General features: G+C 42.8%; 1 protein-coding gene across 1 annotated transcript in view; it reads right to left on the bottom strand.

Annotated features, from left to right (window-relative positions):
* ADAM12 (ADAM metallopeptidase domain 12) overlaps nt 1-24,137 on the bottom strand; it is a 407,749-nt gene that overhangs the window by 330,489 nt on the left and 53,123 nt on the right. The window contains exon 2 of the mRNA XM_053312884.1: nt 19,968-20,101. Coding sequence (XP_053168859.1) covers nt 19,968-20,101 — 134 coding nt within the window. The remainder of the gene's footprint in view (nt 1-19,967; nt 20,102-24,137) is intronic.

Below are 24,137 nucleotides of genomic sequence, written 5' to 3'. Positions count from 1 at the left end.
GCCCTCTTTTTGTACCAAAAAGCTTAACTTCAGCTCTGCCCTTCATCTACTTTTCAGCTCTGCTCTGCACACAAAAATGAACTACTGGAGGGAGAGTACATCACGTCCCCTCAAACACTTCCAGTTGACACACCTTACTCAATGACTTGCAGCTGAATCTTTTCTGCCATGACATCAATTTATCTGCATGTATGATTCAGCCCTTAGGTGGGGTAGAAGATTTTGTACAAAGGCTTGGCTCTAGCTTCTCAACCTGTACCAAGCTAAGCTTGTTTATCATAGTTTTTGTGGGGCAAGCAATTGGCCAGCCCTATTAGATCTTTAGATTGGGAGTTCCTTTGGGACATGCAACCCTTTTCTCATTCTTTTGCTTATTCCCTTTGCTATACGATCTGCTTTGGGGACTTTCCTCCTTTTTGTGCAAGTCTAGGGCTCAAACAGGGACCCTTTGTTGCAAAAATCAGGTTTGGGGCACATGTCAGAACCTGAATGTCAGTTCTTGGGCATCATGCTCATACTCAAAGAAGGAGAATATGCTGACTGGATATCAGCATCCAGTTGGATATCTGCTGACTGGATGTTTGAAAGTGAGTTTTCTATTCCTTTATATAGAGCGTGCAAACAGGTAACAGTGATGATGTTAGGAAGACATTAATCAGCAGCAAACTGTTTCCCCTTACCTTTCACTATTAATATTGACTTTGGAAGCTGACACCCATAATTTCAGAATGGCAACTATGTAGATCCCCTTCTTTTCAGACTTCCAGCTCAAGAACAGCGTCAGGGGCACCCCTCCCAGAGTGTTTTCGGTATGCAGGAATCACAAAAATCCATATACAGAGGAGACCCCAATCACAGCACCACCACAATTCAGGACCCTGGGTTGCCCGCACAATCCCTGTCCCTTGCTCCCAGTCTGGGACCTTTCACAGTGATTCCTAGGATCAGAGGCACTCATACCCCTAGACTTTGGGGCCGAAGTTCAGGGCCTCCACACCCCCTGGGGCCCTCCAAATCCATTTTAGTCTATCCTGGGTGGTGTGGTCACATTTAAAATGTGCTAACAATACTGTGGGGGTGGGCCTCCAAAGGCCTTTAGGTCTAGGCTCCAAAATTACTTAGGTGCACCTCTGCCTAGGATACCAGGGACAAAGCAACAAGCACAGGCCACCACCAAAAGGTGGATATTCACCTTCCAACCTCCAGTCTTTCATATCAGGGAGAAAAAATCCTGGGCATTGTGTTTCCAGGATAATTTTACAAGTGCCCAGAGATGTAAAACCGCCCAGAGACATAAGTTTTGGGTGGTATAGAAACACGTTAAATACATAATAAAGTGTGACAGAAAGGATGGGGCGGCAAGAGCAGATATAAAAATCTTTCATTTCATTTCTCATCTTTGGGCAGCAACCCTTTTGGTATAAGGCCTTAAGCCTGAAGTGGGGCAAAGTTGTTGGGCACTTTGCTAGAGATCTCCCCACTTTGCCTTCTGAACTCTACCTGTTGTCCATCCCAAGTCCCATTGACTAGCTCCACAGCCAACTCTGCACTCCAGCCTGTAGGGCTTCTTTGAGCAATCGCTTCTGTCCCTATTTCCTGACCTTTTGCTGATCTCAGCCATCAAGCAGATTAACAAGCGTGAACAACAAGGCTCCAGTACCAAGGGGATTTGAATAGAACACACTGTTCACCCCAGGGGTGGGGTAGATGGAGTTAGAGAATGTTGCAAATACAAGCAGCCTCTTCCCTTTTCCTGTACGTGAGGATAGCAGATCAGAAGCTTTCATTTCTGGTGGCTTCAGATGTACTCTAAGGTTTACTGCAGACCAGAAATAGAGCTTCTAATTTGCTCTCCTTAAACATGGAAGAAGGGAAGGGGGGAGTGTGCACACTAGGGGCTCATGCTAAACCATGGCTTGCCCTTACACTGGAATGCAACGAGAGAGAGAGAGATGCCTTGAGCTGTGCTCATATCTATTCATATATACAGTGGTCCCTCGACTTACAAACTACTCGACATAAGTATTTTTCGAGTTACAAACGGCAGTTTTAGATCCGGTTTTAGATGCGGTTTTTTCGACTTACAAATTTTTAGATGGGGTTTCCTCGACTTACAAATTTTTAGATGGGGTTTCCTTGACTTACGAATTTTACATGCGGTTTCCTTGACTTGCCTGCCTGTTTACTGCCTGTTTATTCTTGAAAAGAAATGTTCCTGTGCAGTTTGCAAGCCTTACTGGGGGTCTGGGTCTTTTTTCTAGGCTCCGGAACGCATTAATCCGTTCCCAATGCATTCCTATGGGAAACCGCTTTTTGACTTACAATTTTTTCGACTTACAAATGTGCATTCGGAACGGATTTATTTCGTAAGTAGAGGGACCACTGTATATGAATGAATAGCCAGGAACATAGGAAGCCCCTGGTGGCGCAGTGGTAAAACTGCCGCCCTGTAACCAGAAGGTTACAAGTTCAATCCTGACCAGGGGCTCAAGGTTGACTCAGCCTTCCATCCTTCCGAGGTCGGTAAAATGAGTACCCAGAATGTTGGGGGCAATATGCTAAATCATTGTAAACCGCTTAGAGAGCTCCGGCTATAAAGCGGTATATAAATGTAAGTGCTATTGCTATTGCTATATACCAAATCAGCCAGTCAGTGGTGGAGCCAGCCAAATGGTGGCCTGTGTTTCACCCCACCCAGCAGCCCTGCAACTGATGCTCCACGTGCATGATGTCACACACATGGGGGCATGGCTCGGGCTCCAGAGAGCCCCGAGCGAGCTTCCCTCCTCTCATTTCAGGCAGTATGGAGGGAGAGGAAGGGAAATAAACGCTATCAGGCAGCAAGCGCTGCCTGGAAATGAGAGGGGGAGGATTGGGACGGGCCCTCTAACGATTGGGCCACTCCCCCTTTGCACAAGACATCACACACAATGGGAGCTCCAGCTTTTCTTTGAACCCATTCACCCAATGGTGGCTCTGCCCCTGCAGACAGTCACCATTGGTCCATCTAACTAAGTACTGATTACACTGACTATCAGCAGCTCTCCAGAGCTTTAGGCAGGAGTCTTTCCCAACCCTAGTTGGAGGGGTCAGGGACTAAAACTGGGACCTCCTGCATGCAAACAAATGCTCTACCACAGAGCTATGGCCCGATCCCCAAAGAGGGAAAATAGAAGCAATACTGATAGCAGACAGGGGGCAGTATTCCAATAATGTAGTCGCCCAACCAGCTTTCTCCCCCCGCCCCACATAGTGAGTTCTGCCTAGCATGTGAGTCACTACATGATTTCTGCCACTGAGCTATAAATAAAGCAATCACACAGTATTCTCCAAAGAAGCTGGGAGGGCTGTGAAACATTTGCTTACTAGGACAGCATTGTGTCTGAGAGGCATTAATAGAGTCACAGACCCGGTGCAGTAGAGTATAATAAGATGCTAAATAAGATTAATTTTCTTGAGCAAGTGTGCTAGCTGTGTGGCAGTTCAAACACACACTGAGTTCCCTGTTGCTATTCTCAATAACAAAATGAGAGGAGGGACTACGTATCAATACAACTGTGAAGTCTTTACAACCAGAAACCAAATTGCATCATTAGGTTTGTTTGTGATGGCCTCCTTCTGTATTGCAACTGTCCCTCAGCAGGCAAGTTTCAGAATGGAATGCCCAAGTACTTATTCTAGTGCCTTCATTACATTAAGGCACAGCAGAATTCCCCCCACCATTGTAGGGCATTATTTGATACCACACCATTCAATGCATAAATTGCATATAAACATATAGCATATAGAATGTCAATGCAAGATGACCAGTGAGCATACTTTTTCTGAGGAAACATCATCTGAATAACTCCTTCTCTAATTGACAGTGTCACCTGTCAGTGAACAGCAGATCTCATCATAGGTCTTAGCCTTCTTGTTTCACATTTGCTTAGTTACTCTGATGTCAAAGAGGGTGTGCAGCCTTAGGCAGGGAGCTCAGAGGGACTTGGGATCCAGATAATTTTAATTCTATACTCCATGAGTTAGTCTCGTCAAATCAAATCACCAGCTAGGGATGTGCACGAACCTATTCGGAGGCCCTTTAACGGGCCTCCGATCAGGTTTGAACACTGGCTGGGTTCAAGGTTTGAAGGTGGGGGGGATGTCTAGCTTTAATGGTGGGGGTGGGTGCACTTACCCCTCCCCCCGCTTCCCCACTGCTGGCGCTCAGTTTTGGTAAAAGCTTTCAGGGTGGCAGTGTACCTCCCTGCCGCCCCTTCCTCCTCTATGGCTGGAAGGGGCAGGAAGTATCAGGGGAGCGTGTGCACGTCGCAGTCACATATGCGCAGTCTGACATGTGCGTGTGATCACAATGTACGTGCACGCGCGATCACGGTATGCACAAGCCTGATACTTCTGGCTGAGGAGGAATGGGCTGCAGGGAAGTACACTGAAGGCTCTTACCAAAACCAAGCAACAGCAGGGGAATCATAGGGAGAGGGGTAAGTGTACCCTGCCCCACCCTTAAAGCAAGATCCTCCACCCCCTCGAGCCACCCCCGCCCAGTTTCACACACATCCCTATACCTGCTGCCTCAGCACCATGGATTTTAAAATGATACTATGCAGGTTCAGATTTGTTATGCATTTTTGGCAATGCTGACTCTCAGTTGGTCCACCTTTCCTGAGGGGGCCCATTACCTCCTCACCAGTGCTACAACTGCTCATTTACTTGCCTTCTTCAGCCCTATTCACAAATTATCTTCAATGCATGGACAATATGTTCAGTGTATGTATGTACAGTTTTGTATGAACAGTTATCACATAACGGAGCTCTTCTCACGATCAGTGAAAAGAGCTCTGTGGAGATCTGTGGGGAGAGCGGGTTTAACTCACCGTCCCCACAGACAACTGAGCTCTCTTCCCCCACCCAGATGACTGACCAGATCACCCGCCCAGACGACCGGCTGTGCTTCTGGCAGCTCTGGGGGTCGGGGTGCCAGAACGTACCACCTCACCACCCTGGAGCTGTGATAATGCACTGCGTAAGTACGCGGGGCATTATGGGGTTCCCCCTTCCCTCCAAGTGTGGCAGCCACGGCTGATCCACGATTACAAACATGAGGTTAAGGCAGGCTCACTCACTTAACCTCATTTAAGAGGGTGGCTACTTAGGCGGATTTGCCACCATATAGCTGCTGGGATCGGGCCTGATACTGGTGATTCACACAAGCATGCAAAACTGGGCTGGGATCCCTTCGCCTGGTTTTGCATGCTCATGTGAATAGCCTTATCATGTTCAATGCATGTAGAATAGTACATTTATCCATGTTAAAATTTTTGAGGAAGCTGTACCCAGGTTCACTTTTCAAATGAATGCATTAACAGACATATGTATGCACACAGAACATAATGTCTAGGCCTAATCTGTACAGCCATCCAGAAGGGGAGGCAAGCAGCATATGCTGCTCCTTCTCCTCCCTCCTGTCACTATTCACTCCCTCAAGGAGGACAGCAATAGTAAAAAGGTGAACAGGTAGCAATAGTAAGGAAGAGAAGCACCAGACCCAAGAGACACCATGGGTTCACAGTGGGTCCCTAGCTGAGGTGTAGGCTGGCAGATACCAGATTATGTCAACCCTCCATGCCAGCCCTCAGTTTTGGAGCCTTTGCGGGGGGAGGGGTGACTGAAAGATGAATAGCACTTACTGCTTATAGTACATGTTATACTGTAAACAAATTGCACTTGGCAGAAAAACAGATGAAATTTGAACAAGCAATTAAAAGAAAAGTCCACATTTCCCAGTTTCTCACTAAGAAGAGCTGGCAGTGTTGGGTTACACCAGAGGAACAAAACAGTATTTAATAGATCTCTAAAACATAAAAATAAAACTTGGTTAAAAAGATGACCACTCATTGCCTATTCTAGAACATTCAAGTTTTTCATGACCATACAGGTTTGCTCTTTGTCTCTGCCCCACCAAAACCCAGATAACACATGCTTCAAAAATCCCAGCAAACGAGCTCAGGGACAGAATACCTCTCCATGTGAGCATTTCAAATTAAACCCAAATAAGAAGCCCTCCACGTCTCGGCTCACTGCTAATTGAAAATAAAACAGTTAAGCAACATAGCCTGTGTGATCTACCAGAAGGATTTTATAGCCCAGATGTCCCAAAATGTGTTTTGAATTACCTCTTGCTCATTGTAAACAGTTAAATCGTCATTTTAGGATTTTGTATATTTATGAGGCAGCATATTAGAACTCTTTTTACCTCCTGAAGCACATTTGGATTTGTTTTGTCAACAAGCAGGTGATACAACTATGAGGATTTCTAAAAGAAATTTGTTAAATATAAATTACATTTTTATTTGCAACTCTACACATAAGATTCACTTACAAAATAAATTCCAAACTACTTTCAATGGTTTAATATGAAGAGCTGCTTTTTCCATTATATGCAATTCTACCAAAAGGATTACAGTGAAAAGACTATGCGATAACGCCCCATGTGGATGGAGGACTATGCTTTTCAGAGCTATCCTTAGAACATCTGAGATCCTGGGCAGCATCCTGACTAAATTAGTCATGATTAAATCCCACTAAAATCAATGAGACTGAAATGAAGTTAGTCATAGCTAACTTGTCTCATTTATTTTAATGATTCTAGTAGTCTAGATTCTACCCCTACTTCCAAAGGTTTAAGAAAAATATGAATGTATCTTTATAGCATTCATGCCTTTGAAAAACCAATGATAAATCATTCCTGGTTCCTCTCCAACTAATATTTCATCTCTATTATTCCACTGGGGGGCACTAAGCACAGTCCTTGGACTTGTGTGCTCTCCTCTCCCTTCCAGGGAGTACGAACAAATGGACTGGGCAGAGTTTAATGTGGAAATTCTTTGACCCAACACAATGGGCAAACAAATGTGGCCCTCCATTGCTGTTGAACTACAACTCCCATCATCCCCAGCCAATGGCTGAGGATGGTGGGAGTTGTAGTTCAAGAGCTGGAGGGCCACATTTGCCTACCCCTGCTATAAAGGCTGCCACTGGAACAGGCTTTTATGTTTTTGAACAAAGAAAAGATTCTCAGAAAGCTGAATTATGTACTTAGCACCACAATTGTAGAATACATAAAGCTTTGATAATAAATCGCTTTAAGTCTAGGGACTGGGCAGATGTTACTATTAACTTTTACTGGGAAATATATATTTGTTGCCTTTCAGCCCATTTGTTGAACCAAAAAAGAGTTTACCCAGCTCCTGGATATTTGTGTTATACAGGGGGAAAACCTCTAACACTTCTCCAATTGCCAGCTTTCCTAGCCAAGTCTTCCTACTAATGTTCAGAAATGCCAAAGTCCTCAGTTTTAAACAAAGCTTCTGCCTGTGTTAACTAATAAAAATTCACTTAGGAATCCAATTCTTGTCTTCAAAATGACCATGTCATAAAAAAAGGACTGAAGCCAAGTATCTCCACTGTATGTAGAGTTTGAGAGATGACAGAACCAGCTTGTTCTCAAAGTCATTACTGGCTTTCCTAGGACAGAGTCATTTCCAGAAATTATTTTCCAGTTTGGAAAAGGCAGAATTCAGTATCAGCCAATGAAAATCAGCTCTCATATGAGCGAAGACTTAGCTAAAAGACATCTGGCTATATGAATAAAAAGAACCTTTGTTTCATTTACCAGATTCCTTTATACTTCCTTTGCTGGTAGCAGAAGCATTTTCAAATGTTAGCACGTAAAATTAGCCAGCTTATTTGAATTCGTTATAACAGGATGTTCCAGGTCTTAGATATTATTCTTAGAGTTAAACAGTGCTGAAGAACAAAACAGAGAAAATGATTAAACTCTTACGTTTATAATCTGTAAGACCCAGATCATCACATTATAAAACAACTCTCTCTTATAAAGAAAGCTAGCTCTTTGGGTGAGGGACCTCAGCAATGTCTTCTGTGGAGGCAAGATTCAATTCCTTTGTTGAATATAATGTCTGAGGGAACACAAAATGAAAGTGTTACCTCCCTCTGTTTTGTATCTCTAGAGTAATAGTGAGCATAAAGAATGTAGTCAATAAACAGATGAAACATGGTAAGCCTCAAAACTGGAGAGATGCAAACTGAATAGCCACTAAAGGGTCTGAAACATGTATTTGAGGCTGAAGTAAATATTGATACATTCCCTCACTTAGGAAGATACTTCTGCCCCTTAGCAGGTCTTCACTGGATGCTTTACAAAGAAGGGAACATCACTCAGACTAAAAAACAATCAGATTTGCTTTGAAACTGCAAAGTCTTAATTGTCCCTATCTCAGTTAAAGACAGCATGAGGTAGGGGTTAGTAAGATCACTTAGCACATCAATATTCATCTTTCTGCATGCAGCCAAGCAGGCAGTAGCACCTGAGTAAGGCACAATTAAATTTTCTGAGGACTGAATATCACACCCCATTTCAATTAGATTTTTTTAAATTTTCTTCGCATCACATAGAAGTGTGTAGGTTATTACAGGACTATATGTATGTCAAAGCTGGTTTTGACTCCCACCCCATCCTTCATCTCTCTAGTGAGTTCTCTGCAAGCAAGACTAGCTGTGGGATTTTTTTTTTTTTGATTTTTTTAAAAATCCCTTAAGGAGGCCATTTAACATGTAAGCAAGAGTCTAGGACAGATTTTTTTTTAAAAAATAGTTATCATTGGTGTGTGTGTGGGAATGTATAAAGCCCATTTTTTTGAAAAGTCTCTTTGGGAGTATTATAATGTTTCTTTTTTACCTCTGGGGGATGCAAAAGACTTATGAAATAAACATAACAATTACATTAAATTAATGTTCAAGCATTTCAATATGTTCAGTAACTCAGAACATAAATACATGTTTTTAAAAAATATTTAATATACAAAGTAACTATAATTGAAAAATTTTGGATTGCAGACCAAGGGTAGCTATGAGACTGACAGCTTTCATTGGCCAAGCAGAATGTCTTCCTGCCAAAATTTTCACTGTGTCCTATGTACATCCACTCTGCACAGGCACTTCAAAATAACTGAGGCTGTCCACATGTTATTTTTGACCATATGCAAGCCAACAGACCACTGAAAGTTTTTTAAGTTGAAATCCTGATTTCCAGAGCAATGATATGCTATCTAGAATTCAGACATTGCTATTGCTTTCAACTTGTGCAAATTAAAAAGGCAGGCCAGAGTATTATGTGAACTAGCCCGCATTCCCTCAGTTTATTAAGAAAGGCATTCATACAAACTGGACCATTAAAACAATGCAAAATATGCCAAAGATCTTGTACATGTTATACTCACACAAACACACATCCAAAACCAGTATCACTACCCTTTTTCAGAGAGAGAGAAAGCCATTTGATACACCTTTAGCAGAACTAATGCAACATCTGCACCTAGGGTTGTACCTATGCTGTAGTGGGATTGGAAAGGAAAGGAAAGGTTGTGCTACTGAGTTAAACTGTCAACTCCTGGTGACCACAGAGCCATGTGGTTTTCTTAATAGAATACAGGAGGGGTTTACCATTGCCTTCTCCCGCACAGTAGGAGCACCTCCAGCACCTTCCTAAATCGCTGCTACCCAATATTGGAGTTTCTCATATTCTGGGAAACACACCAGTGGGGATTTAAACCAACAGCCTTCTGCTCTCTTGGCAGATTGCTTCCCTGCTGCGCCATTAGGTGGTGTGTAGTGAGATTAAGCATCTTAAAAGAATATAGTATGGGACAACTAACAGAGCTTCTAACACAAATTCCACAATCTCATGAACGTAGAAACCTAGTTTGCAATGCTTTATCATCACCATCCTTCTCCAAGTTCCTTACACAGGAACATAGGAAGCTGCCATATACTGAGAACCCTCACTATGGATCCTACTGAGTTGCCAACTTAGGCTTGCTGAGACCTGTGGCATGAAGTTCTCTTTGGTACTGCCTCAGCTCTGCGAGTTTTTTCTTTAATTTCTATTTATGACCCCACATATTGGCACTTTAAAGAACGGATCAGAGTTCAACAGCAGAGCACATCCATATCTTATATAGAGAAAGTCCCAAGTTCAATTCCGGGCATCTCCAGGAAGGTCTAGAAAAGACCCCTGTCCGAGACCCAGGACAGCTTCTCCAATAATCCTGTGCTGCCAGTCTATGTAGACAATAATGTCCTAGATGGACCAAGGGTCTGACTATGTATAAGGCAGCTTCTATACTCCTAAGGCAGCTTCTATACTCCTAAGGCAGCTTATGAAATTTAAATCCTAACAAGTATGTAAACCGTAACATAATTACATTTGTTTGTTGCTTTGATAATTTGTTCTTAGTCACCTCAAGCAATGATACACACATGGACAAATTTGTTGGTACCCTTACAGCTCATTGAAAAAGTGTTTTATGGCTCCTGAAAAGCGATTAAATGAAAAGCAATTGCCCCAAGGATACCTGCATGCCTTTTGATATGTTATCGATATAGATATAGTGGGCATAACAGAATCATGGTAGAACAGTGAGAACCGGTGGGACACTGTTATCCCTGGATATAAACTCTATAGAAAGGACAGGGAGGAGTGCCTTGGAAGTGGAGTAGCACTGTATGTTAAAGGCGGCATAGAATCTAACAAGCTAGAAAACCTGGGTGGACTGGAGTCCTCCACAGAAACCCTGAGGGTGACAATACAAGGCCTGTAAGGGAACGTGCTACTGGGGACGTGCTATCACCCTCCTGATCAAAATGCTGACAGTGACTGGGAGTTGGAGCAGGAAATCAGGGAGGCGCCAAGGAGAGGCAGGGTTGTAATCATGGGTGACTTCAATTACCCACACATAGACTGGGTAAATTCACAGTCAGGTCATGACAAAGAGGTCAGATTTCTAGATACGCTAAGTGACTGTACCCTAGAACAGTTGGTCTTGGAACCGACCAGAGAGAAGGCAACCTTGGATCTAGTTATGAGTGGCACCCAGGACCTAGTACGTGATGTCAGTGTCATCAACCCTTTAGGGAACAGTGACCATAGTGCCATCATATTCAGCATACATGTGGGGAGAGAATCACCAAGGATGTCTAACACAGACATTTTGAATTTCAGAAGAGGAAACTTCTCTAAAATGAGGAGTATGGTGAAAAATAAGCTGAAAGGGAAAATCAGGAGAGTCACTTCACTCCAGAGTGCATGGAGTTTACTCAAAACCACAGTACTAGAAGCCCAGTTAGATTGTTTACCCTCAAAGAGGAAAGGTACCACTAAGTGCAGGAAGATGCCAGCATGGCTAACGGGTACTGTTAAGGAAGCCATAAAAGGGAAGAAGACTTCCTTCTGAAATTGGAAGGCCTGTCCAAATGAAGAGAACAGAAAGGAACACAAACTCTGGCAAAAGAAATGCAAGGCAACAATAAGGGAGGTGAAAAGAGAGTCTGATGAACATTTAGCTAAAAGCATCAAGGGGAATAACAAAAACTTCTTTACATACATCAGAAGCAGAAAACCTGCCAGGGAGGCAGTTGGACCATTAGGCAATGAGGGAGTGAAAGGGATTATTAAGGAGGATATGGAGGCTGCAGAGAAGCTAAATGAGTTATATGCGTCCATCTTCACGGCAGAAGATACTGAGCATATACCTGTTCCTGAACCAGGCTTTTCAGAGATGGCGGCTAAAGAACTGAGCCAGATAGAAGTGACGAGAGGTGATGTTCTAAACTGTCTGGAAAAACTGAAAGCTAACAAATCACCAGGGCTGGGTGGCATACATCCAAGAGTCCTCAAAGAACTCAAATGTGAAATTGTTGACCTCCTTGCTAAAATATATAACTTATCCCTGCTATCAGGTTCTGTACCAGAGGACTGGAGAGTAGCAAATGTAACACCGATTTTCAAAAAGGGATCCAGGGGTGATCCGGGAAATTACAGGCCGGGTAGCTTAACATCCATTCCAGGCAAGTTGATGGAAAGCATCCTCAAGGATAACATTGTAAAGCACCTAGAAGAACAGGCCCTGATGGGAGTGAACTAGCACAGCTTCCGCAAAGGTAAATCTTGCCTGACCAACCTTTTGGAGTTCTTTGAGAGTGTCAACGAGTGTGTGGATCAAGGTGATCCAGTTGACATAGTATACTTGGACTTCCAAAAAGCTTTTGACAAAGTTCCTCATCAAAGACTCCTGAGGAAACTTAGTGGTCATGGGATAAGGAGACAAGTACATGTGTGGATTGCTAACTGGTTGAAAGACAGGAAACAGAGGGTAGGTATAAATTGAGAGTTTTCACAATGGAGGGGAGTAAGAAGTGGGGTCCCCCAGGGATCTGTACTGGGACCCATGCTTTTAAATTTATTCATAAATGATCTAGAAGCAGGGGTAAACAGCGAAGTGGCCAAATTTGCAGATGATACCAAACTCTTCCGGGTACTGAAATCCATAACTGATTGTGAAGAGCTCCAAAACGATCTCTCCAAACTGGGTGAGTAGGAGACAAAGTAGCAAATGCGGTTCTGTTGGCAAGTGTAAAGTGATGCACATTGGGACGAAAACCCCAAACTTCAAGTATACACTGATGGGATCTAAGCTGTCGGTGACTGACCAGGAGAGGGGTCTTGGGGTCGTGGTGGACAGCTTGTTAATGTGCGGCAGCTGTAAAAAAAAAGGCCAATTCCATCCTAGGGATCATTAGGAAGGGGATTGAAAATAAAAATGCTAATATTATAATGCCCTTATACAAAACTATGGTGCGGCCACACCTGGAGTACTGCGTACAATTCTGGTCACCACATCTGAAAAAGGACAATGTAGAACTGGAAAAGGTACAGAAGAGGGCAACCAAGATGATCAAGGGCCTAGAGCCCCTTTCTTATGAGGCTAGGCTACAACACCTGGGGCTATATAGTTTAGAAAAAAGATGACCGCGGGGAGACGTCTATAAAATCATGCATGGTGTGGAGAAAGTGGATAGAGAGAAAATTCTTCTCCCTCTCCCATTACACTAGAACCAGAGGTCATCCCATGAAATTGATTGCCAGGAAATCTAGGACCAGCAAATGGAAGTACTTTTTCACACAACACATAATCAACTTGTGGAATTCTCTGCCACGAGATGTGGTGACAGCCAACAACCTAGATGGCTTTAAGAGGGGTTTGAATAGCTTCATGGAGGAGAGGTCTATTGACAGCTACTAGTCGGAGGGCTGTAGGCCACCTCCAGCCTCGGGGGCAGGGTGCCTCTCAGTACCAGTTGTGGGGGAGTAACAGCAGGAGAGAGGGCATGCCCTCAACCCCTGCCTTTGGCTTCCAGCGGCATCTGGTGGGCTACTGTGCGAAACAGGATGCTGGACTAGATGGGCCTTGGGCCTGATCCAGCAGGGCTGTTCTTATGTTCTTATTGAGTAAAGCAAAGCAAGTGTGAAAAGAGACAAAATATTGCTTATTCTACAAAGATATTCTAAAGTGGCCTGGACACATTTGTTGGTACCCCTAGAAAAGATCATAAGCAATTGGATTAGAGTGATTTTTCAAATTAGCTGTTTTCTTTAATTAGTATCACACATGTCTCCAATCGTGCAATCAGTCATTCAGCCTATTGAAATGGAGAAAAGTAGTCACTCTGCTGTTTGGTATCATTGTGTGTCCCACAATGAACATGGACCAGAGAAAGCAGAGGAGAGAATTCTCTAAGGAGATCAGAAAGAAAATTATAGACAAGCATATTAAAGACAAAGGCTATAAGACCTTCTCCAAGCAGTTTGATGTTCCTGTGACAACAGCTGCAAATATGATTAAGAAGTTAAGGGCCATGGGACTGTAGCCAACCTCCCTCGATGTGGCTGCAGGAGGAAAATTGACCCCAGAATGGGCAGGAGGACAGTGAGAATGGTAGACAAAAAGCCAAGGAAAATTTCCAAAGAGATACAAGCTGAACTCCAAGGTCAAGGTCCATCAGTGTCTGATTGCACCATCCATCGCTTTTTGAGTGACAGTGGGCTCAATGGAAGAAGAGCCCAGGATGACTCCACTGTTGAAAGCAAAAGATTAAAAAGCCAGACTGGAATTTGCTAAAATGCATATTGACAAGCCACAATGCTTCTGGGAGAATGTCCTTTGGACAGATGGGACAAAACTGGAGTTTTTGGGCAAGTCACATCAGCTCTATGTCCACAGATGAAAAAATGAAGTTTTCAAAGAAAAGAACAGCATAACTACTGTGAAACATGGAGGAGGCTTGTTTATGTTTTGGGGCTGCTTTGCTGCATCAGGCACGGGGTGCCTTGAGTCTGTGCAGGGAACAATGGGATCTCAAGACTATCAAGACATTCTGGAGCGAAACGTACTGCCCAGTGTCAGAAAGCTCAGTCTCAGTTGCAGGTCATGGATCTCCAACAGGATAATGACCCAAAACACACAGCTAAAAGCACCCAAGAATGGCTAAGGAGAAAGCATTGGACTATTCTGAAGTGGCCTTTTATGAGCCCTGATTTGAATCCTATTGAACATCTATGGAAAGAACTGAAACATGCAGTCTGGAGAAGTCACCCTTCAAAGCTGACACAGCTGGAGCAGTTTGCTCAGGAAGAGTGGGCCAAACTACCTTTTGACGGGTGCAGAAGTCTCATTGAGAGCTAGAGGAATTGCTTGTGTGCAGTGATTGCCTCTAAAGGTTGTGCAACCAAATACTAGGTTAAGGGTCCCATCATTTTTGTCCATGCCATTTTCATTTGTGCAATTATTTGAAATATTTTGTGGCATCAAAACTCTAAAGCAAAGTCTGATTTTTGTTAAATGTGGAATAAACAATGATGGGTGCCAATTACTTTTGTCAGTTTCAAGTTATTTCAGAGACAATTGTGGGTTCTCCTTTTTTCGTGGAGGGGTACCAACACATTTGTCCAGGTCTGTATGTTTCAAAAAGGCAGGAGATAAATTCTGAGAGAAAAGAAAGAATACAGCACAGGATTAATGGATTTCTTTAGGGTAAAATGGTATTTTGGCACTATTGCACCCTTCTGAGGTCTATATACATTACATTCTCCCTTTTTTTGAACTTCACCATGGCTTGCAGCACAAGTTGTATGCAAGTCTGTGCTGTTAAACTATAGAAACCACTTATGCACACACTTTACAGCCTTTTAGTTCCCATGAATTAAGGGGTTGCTAGCATTCTTCCCCTGAGTCTTACCAGCTTTGAGGATTTACAAGCTCCACTTGTTTCAGCAATACAGCTAGTAAGGTTCTTGATCTGGTGCTTATGCTGAAAGATCCCTGCGGCTTGGCAACTCTTTTCCCAGGTGAAATTACAGACTTTGCTCGTAGTCAGTGTATTTTCATAAGGCATCCTGATGTAGCTTTTTAGCTTGTTGTGATGAAGAAGTCCGGTCTACAAAACAGCATTTACTTTTGGACAACTCCCAGGCTGCAGGTAAACTGGAATGGCCTCATATTGTTCTAAAGCAAAATAATTGTGCTAGAAAAGTCCCTATATCCAGGTTTAACATGATTGATTTGTCTTTCAAACAAAATTGGCTTAATATTTAATCCTCAAGCCAAGTTTCAGGGGGGAAATGTAACCTGGAAGAAAAAGGGAATCCCCCCTCCAACTCATATAAAAACATCTTAACTAAGTGTGTGTGTGTGTGTGTGTGTGTGTGTGTGTGTGTGTGTGTGAGCGTGCACGCGTATGTAAAAATATTTGGGTTTACTCCAAGCATGGAATAGTTCCTTTCCAATTTTTCTTTTGTTAATCTTAGAAAGTGAAGAGGGGAAATTATAATAGACATTGGCTATTTGTACAGACTCTCTTCCCTGCTCCTCCCCCCACACCACCCCTCCCCCCCCAATGGCACTAATAGCAGGTTTGGGGGAGAAGAAATGGTAGGAAAGGGGTTAATACCCTCACCCAGAATTCAACTTCTCTGATCTTCAAAGTAGCTACTTGGGGTTGTTAATCAACAACAAATGAAAACCAAAACCATGGGAGATCTGAAGTTAGGATTTCCTTTATCACAAGTTTATTGCTTCCTCTAGCCCATAACTTTACTGATGATGAGCAGAAGTACCACTAACAAAACATGATCTGTGAGAGACTGGACATCAGTGCAGGGGCATAGCAAGGTTGGAATAGGACCTGGAACAAGAAGATGAACCCCAGGCCCATCCTCCCGCTCACACTCCACAGCCCACAGTGTCTTTGGTGCAGAAGAATTCTAAGGACATGGTGAAGAACAAAACATTCTTGTCATGACCTTTCTCTAGCTGCTATGCAAATAATATCACACACTCCCCATGCACACAGACATGCACTCTCTCTCTCTCTCTCTCTCTCTCTCTCTCTCTCTCTCTCTCTCTCTCACACACACACACACACACACACACACACACACACACACGAGTGCATGCATTCCCTTGGCTCAGAATTTTTTAAACATATATACCTACTACAATCACCTCACATATCCATCAACAATGGATAAGAGCAAGCTGTCACCTCACATATCCATCAACAATGCTAAGAGCAAGCCGTCACCCCACCAATGAGGATCCTCCTCCCTCAGGGCCCAGGGTCATTTGTCCCCCTTTGTTCAATTATAGTTATACCCCTGTAGAATCATTAAATGCAAAAAATGAGCATTACAATACTGCTTGGTTTGTGTCAGCATGAATTAAATAAATAGCAGTCCAGAAAAACAAAACAAAAACTGATGGTGAAATATGATCAGAGTCTTACCTAATGTCTTGCAGATACATTTTTGTGACTAACAACATAGTTTAACTCTCTTGCTTTTGATCAATAATATCTCAAGCTCATTATAAATTCCTTCTCTCTCAACGAGTTCAACATTGCTGATTTTCCCACAGCTTGAATTTAATCATTTTCATATTCAGTTTCTAGCATTTTCAATGGAAGGGAAATACTCCTACAAGCATAGTCTATATACATCTCTGCACCATGCCACAAATCCTTAAAAATGTTGAATTACAAGCAAATCTGGAAAACAAATTAATGATATGAAATCGTTTATCACTGAGCTCAGAAAGATACTGTGCCTATAACCCATTCAAAAGGCTCCATGCACTAAATCAGAACCTCTAAAGAACAGAAAAGGAAAATCATTGGTTTTGAATTAAATGACCTAAAAATAGAATTGGGTAGATATCTAACACATACGATGTGTGTGTTCACTCGCTTTGGGGATAGTGATGGACATCCTGAATAATGAAGCGTGCCTGCATTGAGGGACTCCAGGGGTACAGTGGAAGCCCACATGCAACTCCTCCTTTCCCCCTGCATGCACACTGTTGTGCAAGAGCTGTTAGACCTCCAAGCACTGCTCATGCTCCAGAAGTACTCTCCAAGATTGGAAACACATTGCTGACCCTTAGTGACTTGTTTCGAATCTCACGGAGTATATGTAGTGCTAGGAAGTCTAAGGACTCTCTTGCACAACAATGTGCATGCAGGGAAAAGTGAGGAGTTGTCTTAGGGCTCCCATGGCACCCCTGCAGTCCCTTAAAATGGGCACATTTCATGAGTCAGGATGTCAGCTAGCATTATTAGAACATCTAGTAAAACATTTTATGCCCAGAAATTCCTAGAGATATTTGGAAGTACAGATTAGGGATGTGCACCAAATTGCTTTGGTGCACATCCAAGGGCAGCGAGGGGTTCCCTTAAGAGGCGGCAGGCAGGTCCTACCTGCCCATCCTCAAAACCCCCACCATTCCACCGCAGCACTGTTTAAGTGGAAGTACTTCCGTGCAAGCAGCAATTTGTGCCACTTGCCCCTTTAAAATGCCGCACTGCGGCGATGGGATGTCTCTCCTGGCATCCCTCGCACGGCATTGGCACGTAAATGGTGACAGTGCATGCGCCGATTCCATTTACATGCCGATGCTGCGTGAGGGATGCTGGGGGACTCATCCCATTGCCGCAGCGTGGCATTTTAAAGGAGTAAGCAGCACAAGCTGCTGCTTGTACTGAAGTATTTCTGCTTAAATAGTATTGCAGTAGGCCGGTGGAGGCTTGGAGAATGGGCAGGAAGGACCTGCTCACCTCCTCTTAAGGGAACCCCTCGTCCTGTGCTGAAATGCTTCAGGCTCATCCCTAGTACAGATGTCAAATCAATATTATTATTTATTTATTTTATAATGAACAGCTTCATATAGTGAATAATCACTATATAATAAAAGCAACAGAAAAGCAACAAATAGTACATACAAAACATATAGCATAAATTCAATTTATATGCTAACAATCAGGTTAGCCAGAGTAATTGATTACAGTTGTTATTAACAAACAATTAGCACACTCCACATGTCCTATGGACTCAGCAGGGATAAGGCCTATTTTCTGGCCAATATCCTTGGTTAAAAACTGTGGGTCCCTTGACAGTGAGAAGATCGACAAGTAACTGCTTTCATTAATAGCTGTAATAATTAATTTTAATGTAATAATTAATACTATCTGATCTGGCGAGGAGAATCTGTGCCCCTAGTTCTACCTGTCTCTCCTCCCCATCTTCATTCCACCCCCTTCAGCCCCATCTGTTCTCCCCCTCCCAGTCTGCTTTCCCTCCCCGCCAGCCAGCCTGGCCGGCACTTTCTAGTTCTCCCCACCACCGTTTCCTCCCCCGCCCCCCACCGCTGCCACTGTTTTCTTCCAACCCACCCACCCCTTCTCCTCGCACCTGCTGGCACTGTCATTTTCCGCCACTGCCACTATCTCCACGGCCCACCAGCCGGATGGCTGCCGCCACCTTCTTCCCCACCCCCATCCCCATCATCATCTGGCAGCTCTCCAAACTCTTGTGAAAGATGCCACTCATGGGAGTAATCACAGGTATGCCAGCGAATAAAGATGCTGAAAATACACCTCAGCCCCTGCACACCAAGTCAGGGTGACTGTCCACTGTAGCATTTTAGTTGTGCACCCCTGCTCTACATTGTTGATATGCTGTCTTAGTGAGGATCTAGCACTATCATACCCTAAAGTCATCACCTAAAATCAAGGGAGCCAAACCAGATGGGCAACCTAGAAATGTCAAAGATAAGACCATGACACTATTCAAGTATCTGGCCGCATTCACATGTAACGCAGAACTGCAGGTCCAATGGACCAGTGGTTCTGCTCCGCTCTCCCCCTACTCTCCCATCCAAATTTAGATGTAACAGAGAGTAACGCAGTCAGCAAGACTGCAGAGAGAAGGGGGAACCGGCTGCATGGGCTTCCTTCTTTACTGAAGGACAGCCTGGCAGCCAATCGCACCTAGAGTGAGGGAGGAGCTTTCTCCCTCAATTCCGGTTGCTGAAGGGGGAGACTGTGGTGCTGCATTTGGACATAATGCTGGCACCATAGAACCAGAGCTAAAGGTGGCAAAACTCCCTACAAACCGAAGGTACAAAAAGTCTGGGGAGGGTAACCATGGGCCCATTTTTTGTCTGAACTGTAGTTCATGCATTTGGATGTACACAAGTTTCAACCAGAAGCCCTTTAACTCCAGTTTTGTGTTACGTCAGAATACGGCCTCTATATAGTCTATCATTGGATAAAGGTAAGGAGGCCCTAGATGGAATTTTAAAGCCCTAGCCAATAATGATGAACCAGCTCAATGAGAGAGAAAACAACTGTGAGTCCATTTTCTTCCTTGGACAGTTTCTACAGAAATACAACTATATAATATCCCTTTATATTTACTCTAAAGCAGAGTTGCTCAACTTTGGCCCTCCTACAGATTTTGGCCTACAACTCCCATAATCCCTGGCTATTAGTCACTGTGGTTGGGGATGATGTGAGTTGTAGTCCAAAAACAGCTGTGGGCCCTAAGTTGAGTAGGCCTGCTCTAAAGAATGTGTATGTCTGATTCTACATAGTAATTTTTATTTGTGTGTGCACACACACACACATACACATAGGTCATAGGCAGACACTGGCTGCACACTCGCATGCAATTACTTTTATATGAGGTGATGCTATAATAATGTCAAAAGAACACTAACCTGTGAATAAAAACTCTTCATCAGTTTCCACTGTTCACCATTCAGAAGATAGGGGATTATTATTTCATAGTGCTCTGGCTGGTTCTTTGAAATCCATTGACTAGAGAATTTCAGTTTACTATCTGCATCCTCTCCTAGTCAGAAAGAGAAAGTTTCGTATTAGTAAAGGGCAGAATATACAACACAGGACTTATTAACCAAAATTAGCTAAAAATTTAATGAGACTATCTTACTTTCAATTTCAGTCAATCAGAAGCAATAAAGGGCAAGATACTTAAGCAAGCATTTATTTATTTATTTATTTAACTTACATCTCTGGGCAATTTACAACAGAACAAAACAAATGACAGCATAAAAACTTAAAACATTACAACAATTTAAAACTGTAAAACAATGTTAACACTATTAAAACAGTATTTAACTAAAAACCTGGGTGAACATATGTGTCTTTAAGAACTTTTTAAAGTTTTCAGAGATGGGGAGGCTCTTATTTTAGCAGGGAGCATATTCCAAAGCTTTGGGGCAGCTGCCGAGAAGGCCCATCCCAAGTAGCCACCAGACAAGATTTGTGATTTGTGCTGGTTCCACTTAGGGAGTGCAAATGGTAAGGATAACATCAGAAAGAAAGAGTGGAAGGAGAACCACTTGAAAAGAAAGGAGAGAACATTAATGAAAGCTATTTCCCTCATGATACTCCAACCTAGTGCTTCTTATACTGTGGTTCAGGGACGTCTGCTGATCCCTAATGCACTTTCAGGAGGTCCCTGAAACCAATTAACAAACAAACAAAAACAGAGCAATATGGTGAAGAATCAGAGGTTTCTTTGAAATTTCTAGCATATTCTGCAGAGACAAACGCTTTTTTTGCTTAGATTTTAAACTGAAAACAGCTTCTCTCGGCAGTACAAGCGACTGCAGGGAAAGCTTCAGAGAATGGAAGGGAATGATTAAAAGAAGAGTAGAGTAGAGAGACCATGTTTAAAGCAGCAAGCAAGAGGGCAAAAGAAAGAAAGAAGCCTCTTGCAGGAAAACTGCAGGATCAAGCCATCCCTTCCGGATATATCATTTGTTTGTTTTTCTATGTAAACCACTTTGATAACTTTTTATGTTGATGAAGAGCAGTATATAAATATTTGCAGTAATAGTATGTTAATACCAGGCTTATAACAGCAAGTGTTGAAGCATACATTTTTTTAAATGAAATATAGTGGCTAGAGGATATTTTAAAGCAGCTATGTTTTATAACTGCTTCCCTTGTATATTATGCTGGTTTAATTAAGGCTTTATTAAGAAGCAACTTCATTCTTTTCTCCTCCTTTTTCTTTCTGACTCTACCCCACACACTCTCTACAGGACCCCCACTGGAACAAACATCCAAACAACAAGACACAAAAGATTACTAGAGCAAACACAACACTATGACACAAAGGGCCTTGTCTCATGGGCAGGAGGGCATAGCAATAGCAATAGCACTTACATTTATATACCGCTCTATAGCCGAAGCTCTCTAAGCGGTTTACAATGATTTTTTAGCATATTGCCCCCAACATTCTGGGTACTCATTTTACCGACCTCGGAAGGATGGAAGGCTGAGTCAACCTTGAGCCCCTGGTCAGGATAGAACTTGTAACCTTCTGGTTACAGGGCGGCAGTTTTACCACTGCACCACCAGGGGCATGCAGGGAGGAAGGCTACGGATGCTTACCTGCCCCACAGATGGCTGAGTGCATGGATTGTGCACCCAGGCAATCCACAGCATGGAATTGTGGGGGCCAGGATTTGTCGTCCCAGCCTCCGGAAACCCCACATTGCCCCACAGAAGTGTGCAATGCATTGTGGGGATCCCTCCAGTGATGGGCAGGTGCCCCTCAGTGTCTCATAGCCGGCTGAAAGCAGTTGGCAGTGACACACGGTCAGTTAAACGGGGCTAAGCGGGCACTCTCTCCCTTAACCTCAGTCAAAAGCTGGGCTTCATAGCCGGGTCTGCCACTGAGGTGCCACCAAGAGGCATGTGGCTCCTGGCAGTTCTCATGGGCAGCCCGGGCTTGGCTACCTTAGCCCTGTCTTGGCTGTTTGTGAGAACAGCTTCATAGGTTGAAAGCTCGAGATGCTTAAGGCATTGCAGACATAGCCCAGAAATAGATCTTCTGGAAGCAGAAGCTGATGTAGCCAGATCTGTAGATTGAATGGAAAGTGAACTTATTTCATCCTACTGTGGCACAGCCCAGACATAGGTTTAACACTGTAGTTGATGCATTACTTGTTTATATCTACTGTATATAAACTGCTTTGGGAACTTTTGTTGAAAAGTGATATATAATTATTTGTCATATTTTTAATATAGCTAAATGCTTACAACAGGGATTCTCAAACCTGAGTCCCCGCATGATGTTGAACTACAGCTCCCATAATCACCAGCCACAATGGTCAAAGACCATTGTGGCTGGGAATGATGGGAGTTGTAGTCCAATATCTGGGGACCAAAGTTTGAGAATCCCTGGCTTAAAAAATAAGAAATCCCTGTTCACTTTTCATGCCCCCCTCCATTCCTCCGGCTGAATTCCTCTTATTGTACACATGTATGAGGTTTATAGGAGCCTCTAGATTTATTTTGCATAAAAGGCTTAGCAATTTTAATCCCAGACTTTTTGTTATCTCTCCCAAACACTTTTTAAATCTTTTAACATTTTCTCTTTCTTCTAGCAGAAATCCACAGTTGTGCTCCATTAAACAGCTAGCAGAATTTTGTTCAACAGCAGGCTTAATTCTCAATTATCTCAGTGGTTTCAAAATCTTTTATCTAGAACATGCGAATTGCAAAGTATTTAAGACCCTTAGGTGTCCAAGTTGCATATTAGTGAAATAAACATTTCCAAGAGAGAAGATATAAAGTCTGACTGAGTGATAACAATGTGCACTACAGATTCAGATGACTTAGATTAATATTGCTCTGTCAAAAAAACCAGCTTCATACAACATTTCATAGCTAGTGGTTTCTGAGCTTTATTCCCCAATTCCTAATCACCCTAATGATATTCTATCTGCAAGAGGAACAGCTCTAAAATGTAATGAGTCAGGAAATATAATTTATGTGGGTCTCAAGTTACTCACTATGAGCATGGACCAGCCAGACCTAAGTACTTTTAAGTCAGACTGATTTTAATAGAACAACAATTAAGTATGTGCTCTTTCCCACTGAATAGGAATTAGAGGTGCTGAAATTTGGCTGGATTGCAGCCAAAATTTCAGCTCTGTATTCTAGTGTTTTGTATATCCACACACGTCTATCCATTTATACATCATGTAATGTCTTTAAAAGCTTACATCCTTATCCTATTTTAAGTTTACTCTGAAGTAATCACAAATCAGTGTACATAAGGCTGCAGTCTCAACTTTGGAGTCTGAGATCTGTTATTCTGCTTTAGGTTCCTAAACTGAACCCGGTTGTTTTTAAAAGAAAATTTAGAATACATTTCAGAACTTGATAGAATGTGTCTATCATATTATGAATCATATTCATAACATCCTAGTTCTTTGTAAATACTGATCAAAGAAGTTGTTCATGTTTTTTTAAAATACCTAGCAATAATTTGTTTCAGTAATTAGATCTAAAAGCATTCCTTCAAACTTCATTTCCTAAGTGAATTGCACTACAGGTTTGTCAACTGTAGCAGAAAAGAGGAGAGGCCCTCCTTATGAACCCACCTCCATATAATCAGGGCTTCATCAGATCTGGGGGTCAATTTGACATAGCAGAATTTTTCCCAGGTTTGTTTGCTGCTGTATTGCTCTAACTGATGTGGTAGAAGTTCACAGGTCTCTTGCTAAATAATCCCTAAATAGAGGGTGGGGGGTGGGAGAGGAAAGCAAAGTTGTCCCCAAGATATGAAGTGGGCAGTAAAGGGATAGGGTAGAGCTGCTATCTATGGCTAAGAAATGGGACTTATTTTCACTACTGAATTGGGATTTTTTAAAAAAAATAATTATGTTCTAGATGGCAATATTACTCTGCTATATGATGAATGTTGCATAGGAAGCTGCCATATCGAGTCATATTCCAGATTTTAAGCATGTTCTCCAATGCCTGGTTAGCTCATTAGCTTGCCCAGATTCCCAGCTTTCATTTTTTTTTTGGTTGTTGTTGTTGTTGTTGTTTTAAAGCTAAGCTCT

This window comes from Hemicordylus capensis, chromosome 3 (assembly GCF_027244095.1).
Source record: "Hemicordylus capensis ecotype Gifberg chromosome 3, rHemCap1.1.pri, whole genome shotgun sequence".
NCBI classification, from domain to species: domain Eukaryota; kingdom Metazoa; phylum Chordata; class Lepidosauria; order Squamata; family Cordylidae; genus Hemicordylus; species Hemicordylus capensis.
This window is presented reverse-complemented; position numbering and strand designations above follow the sequence as displayed.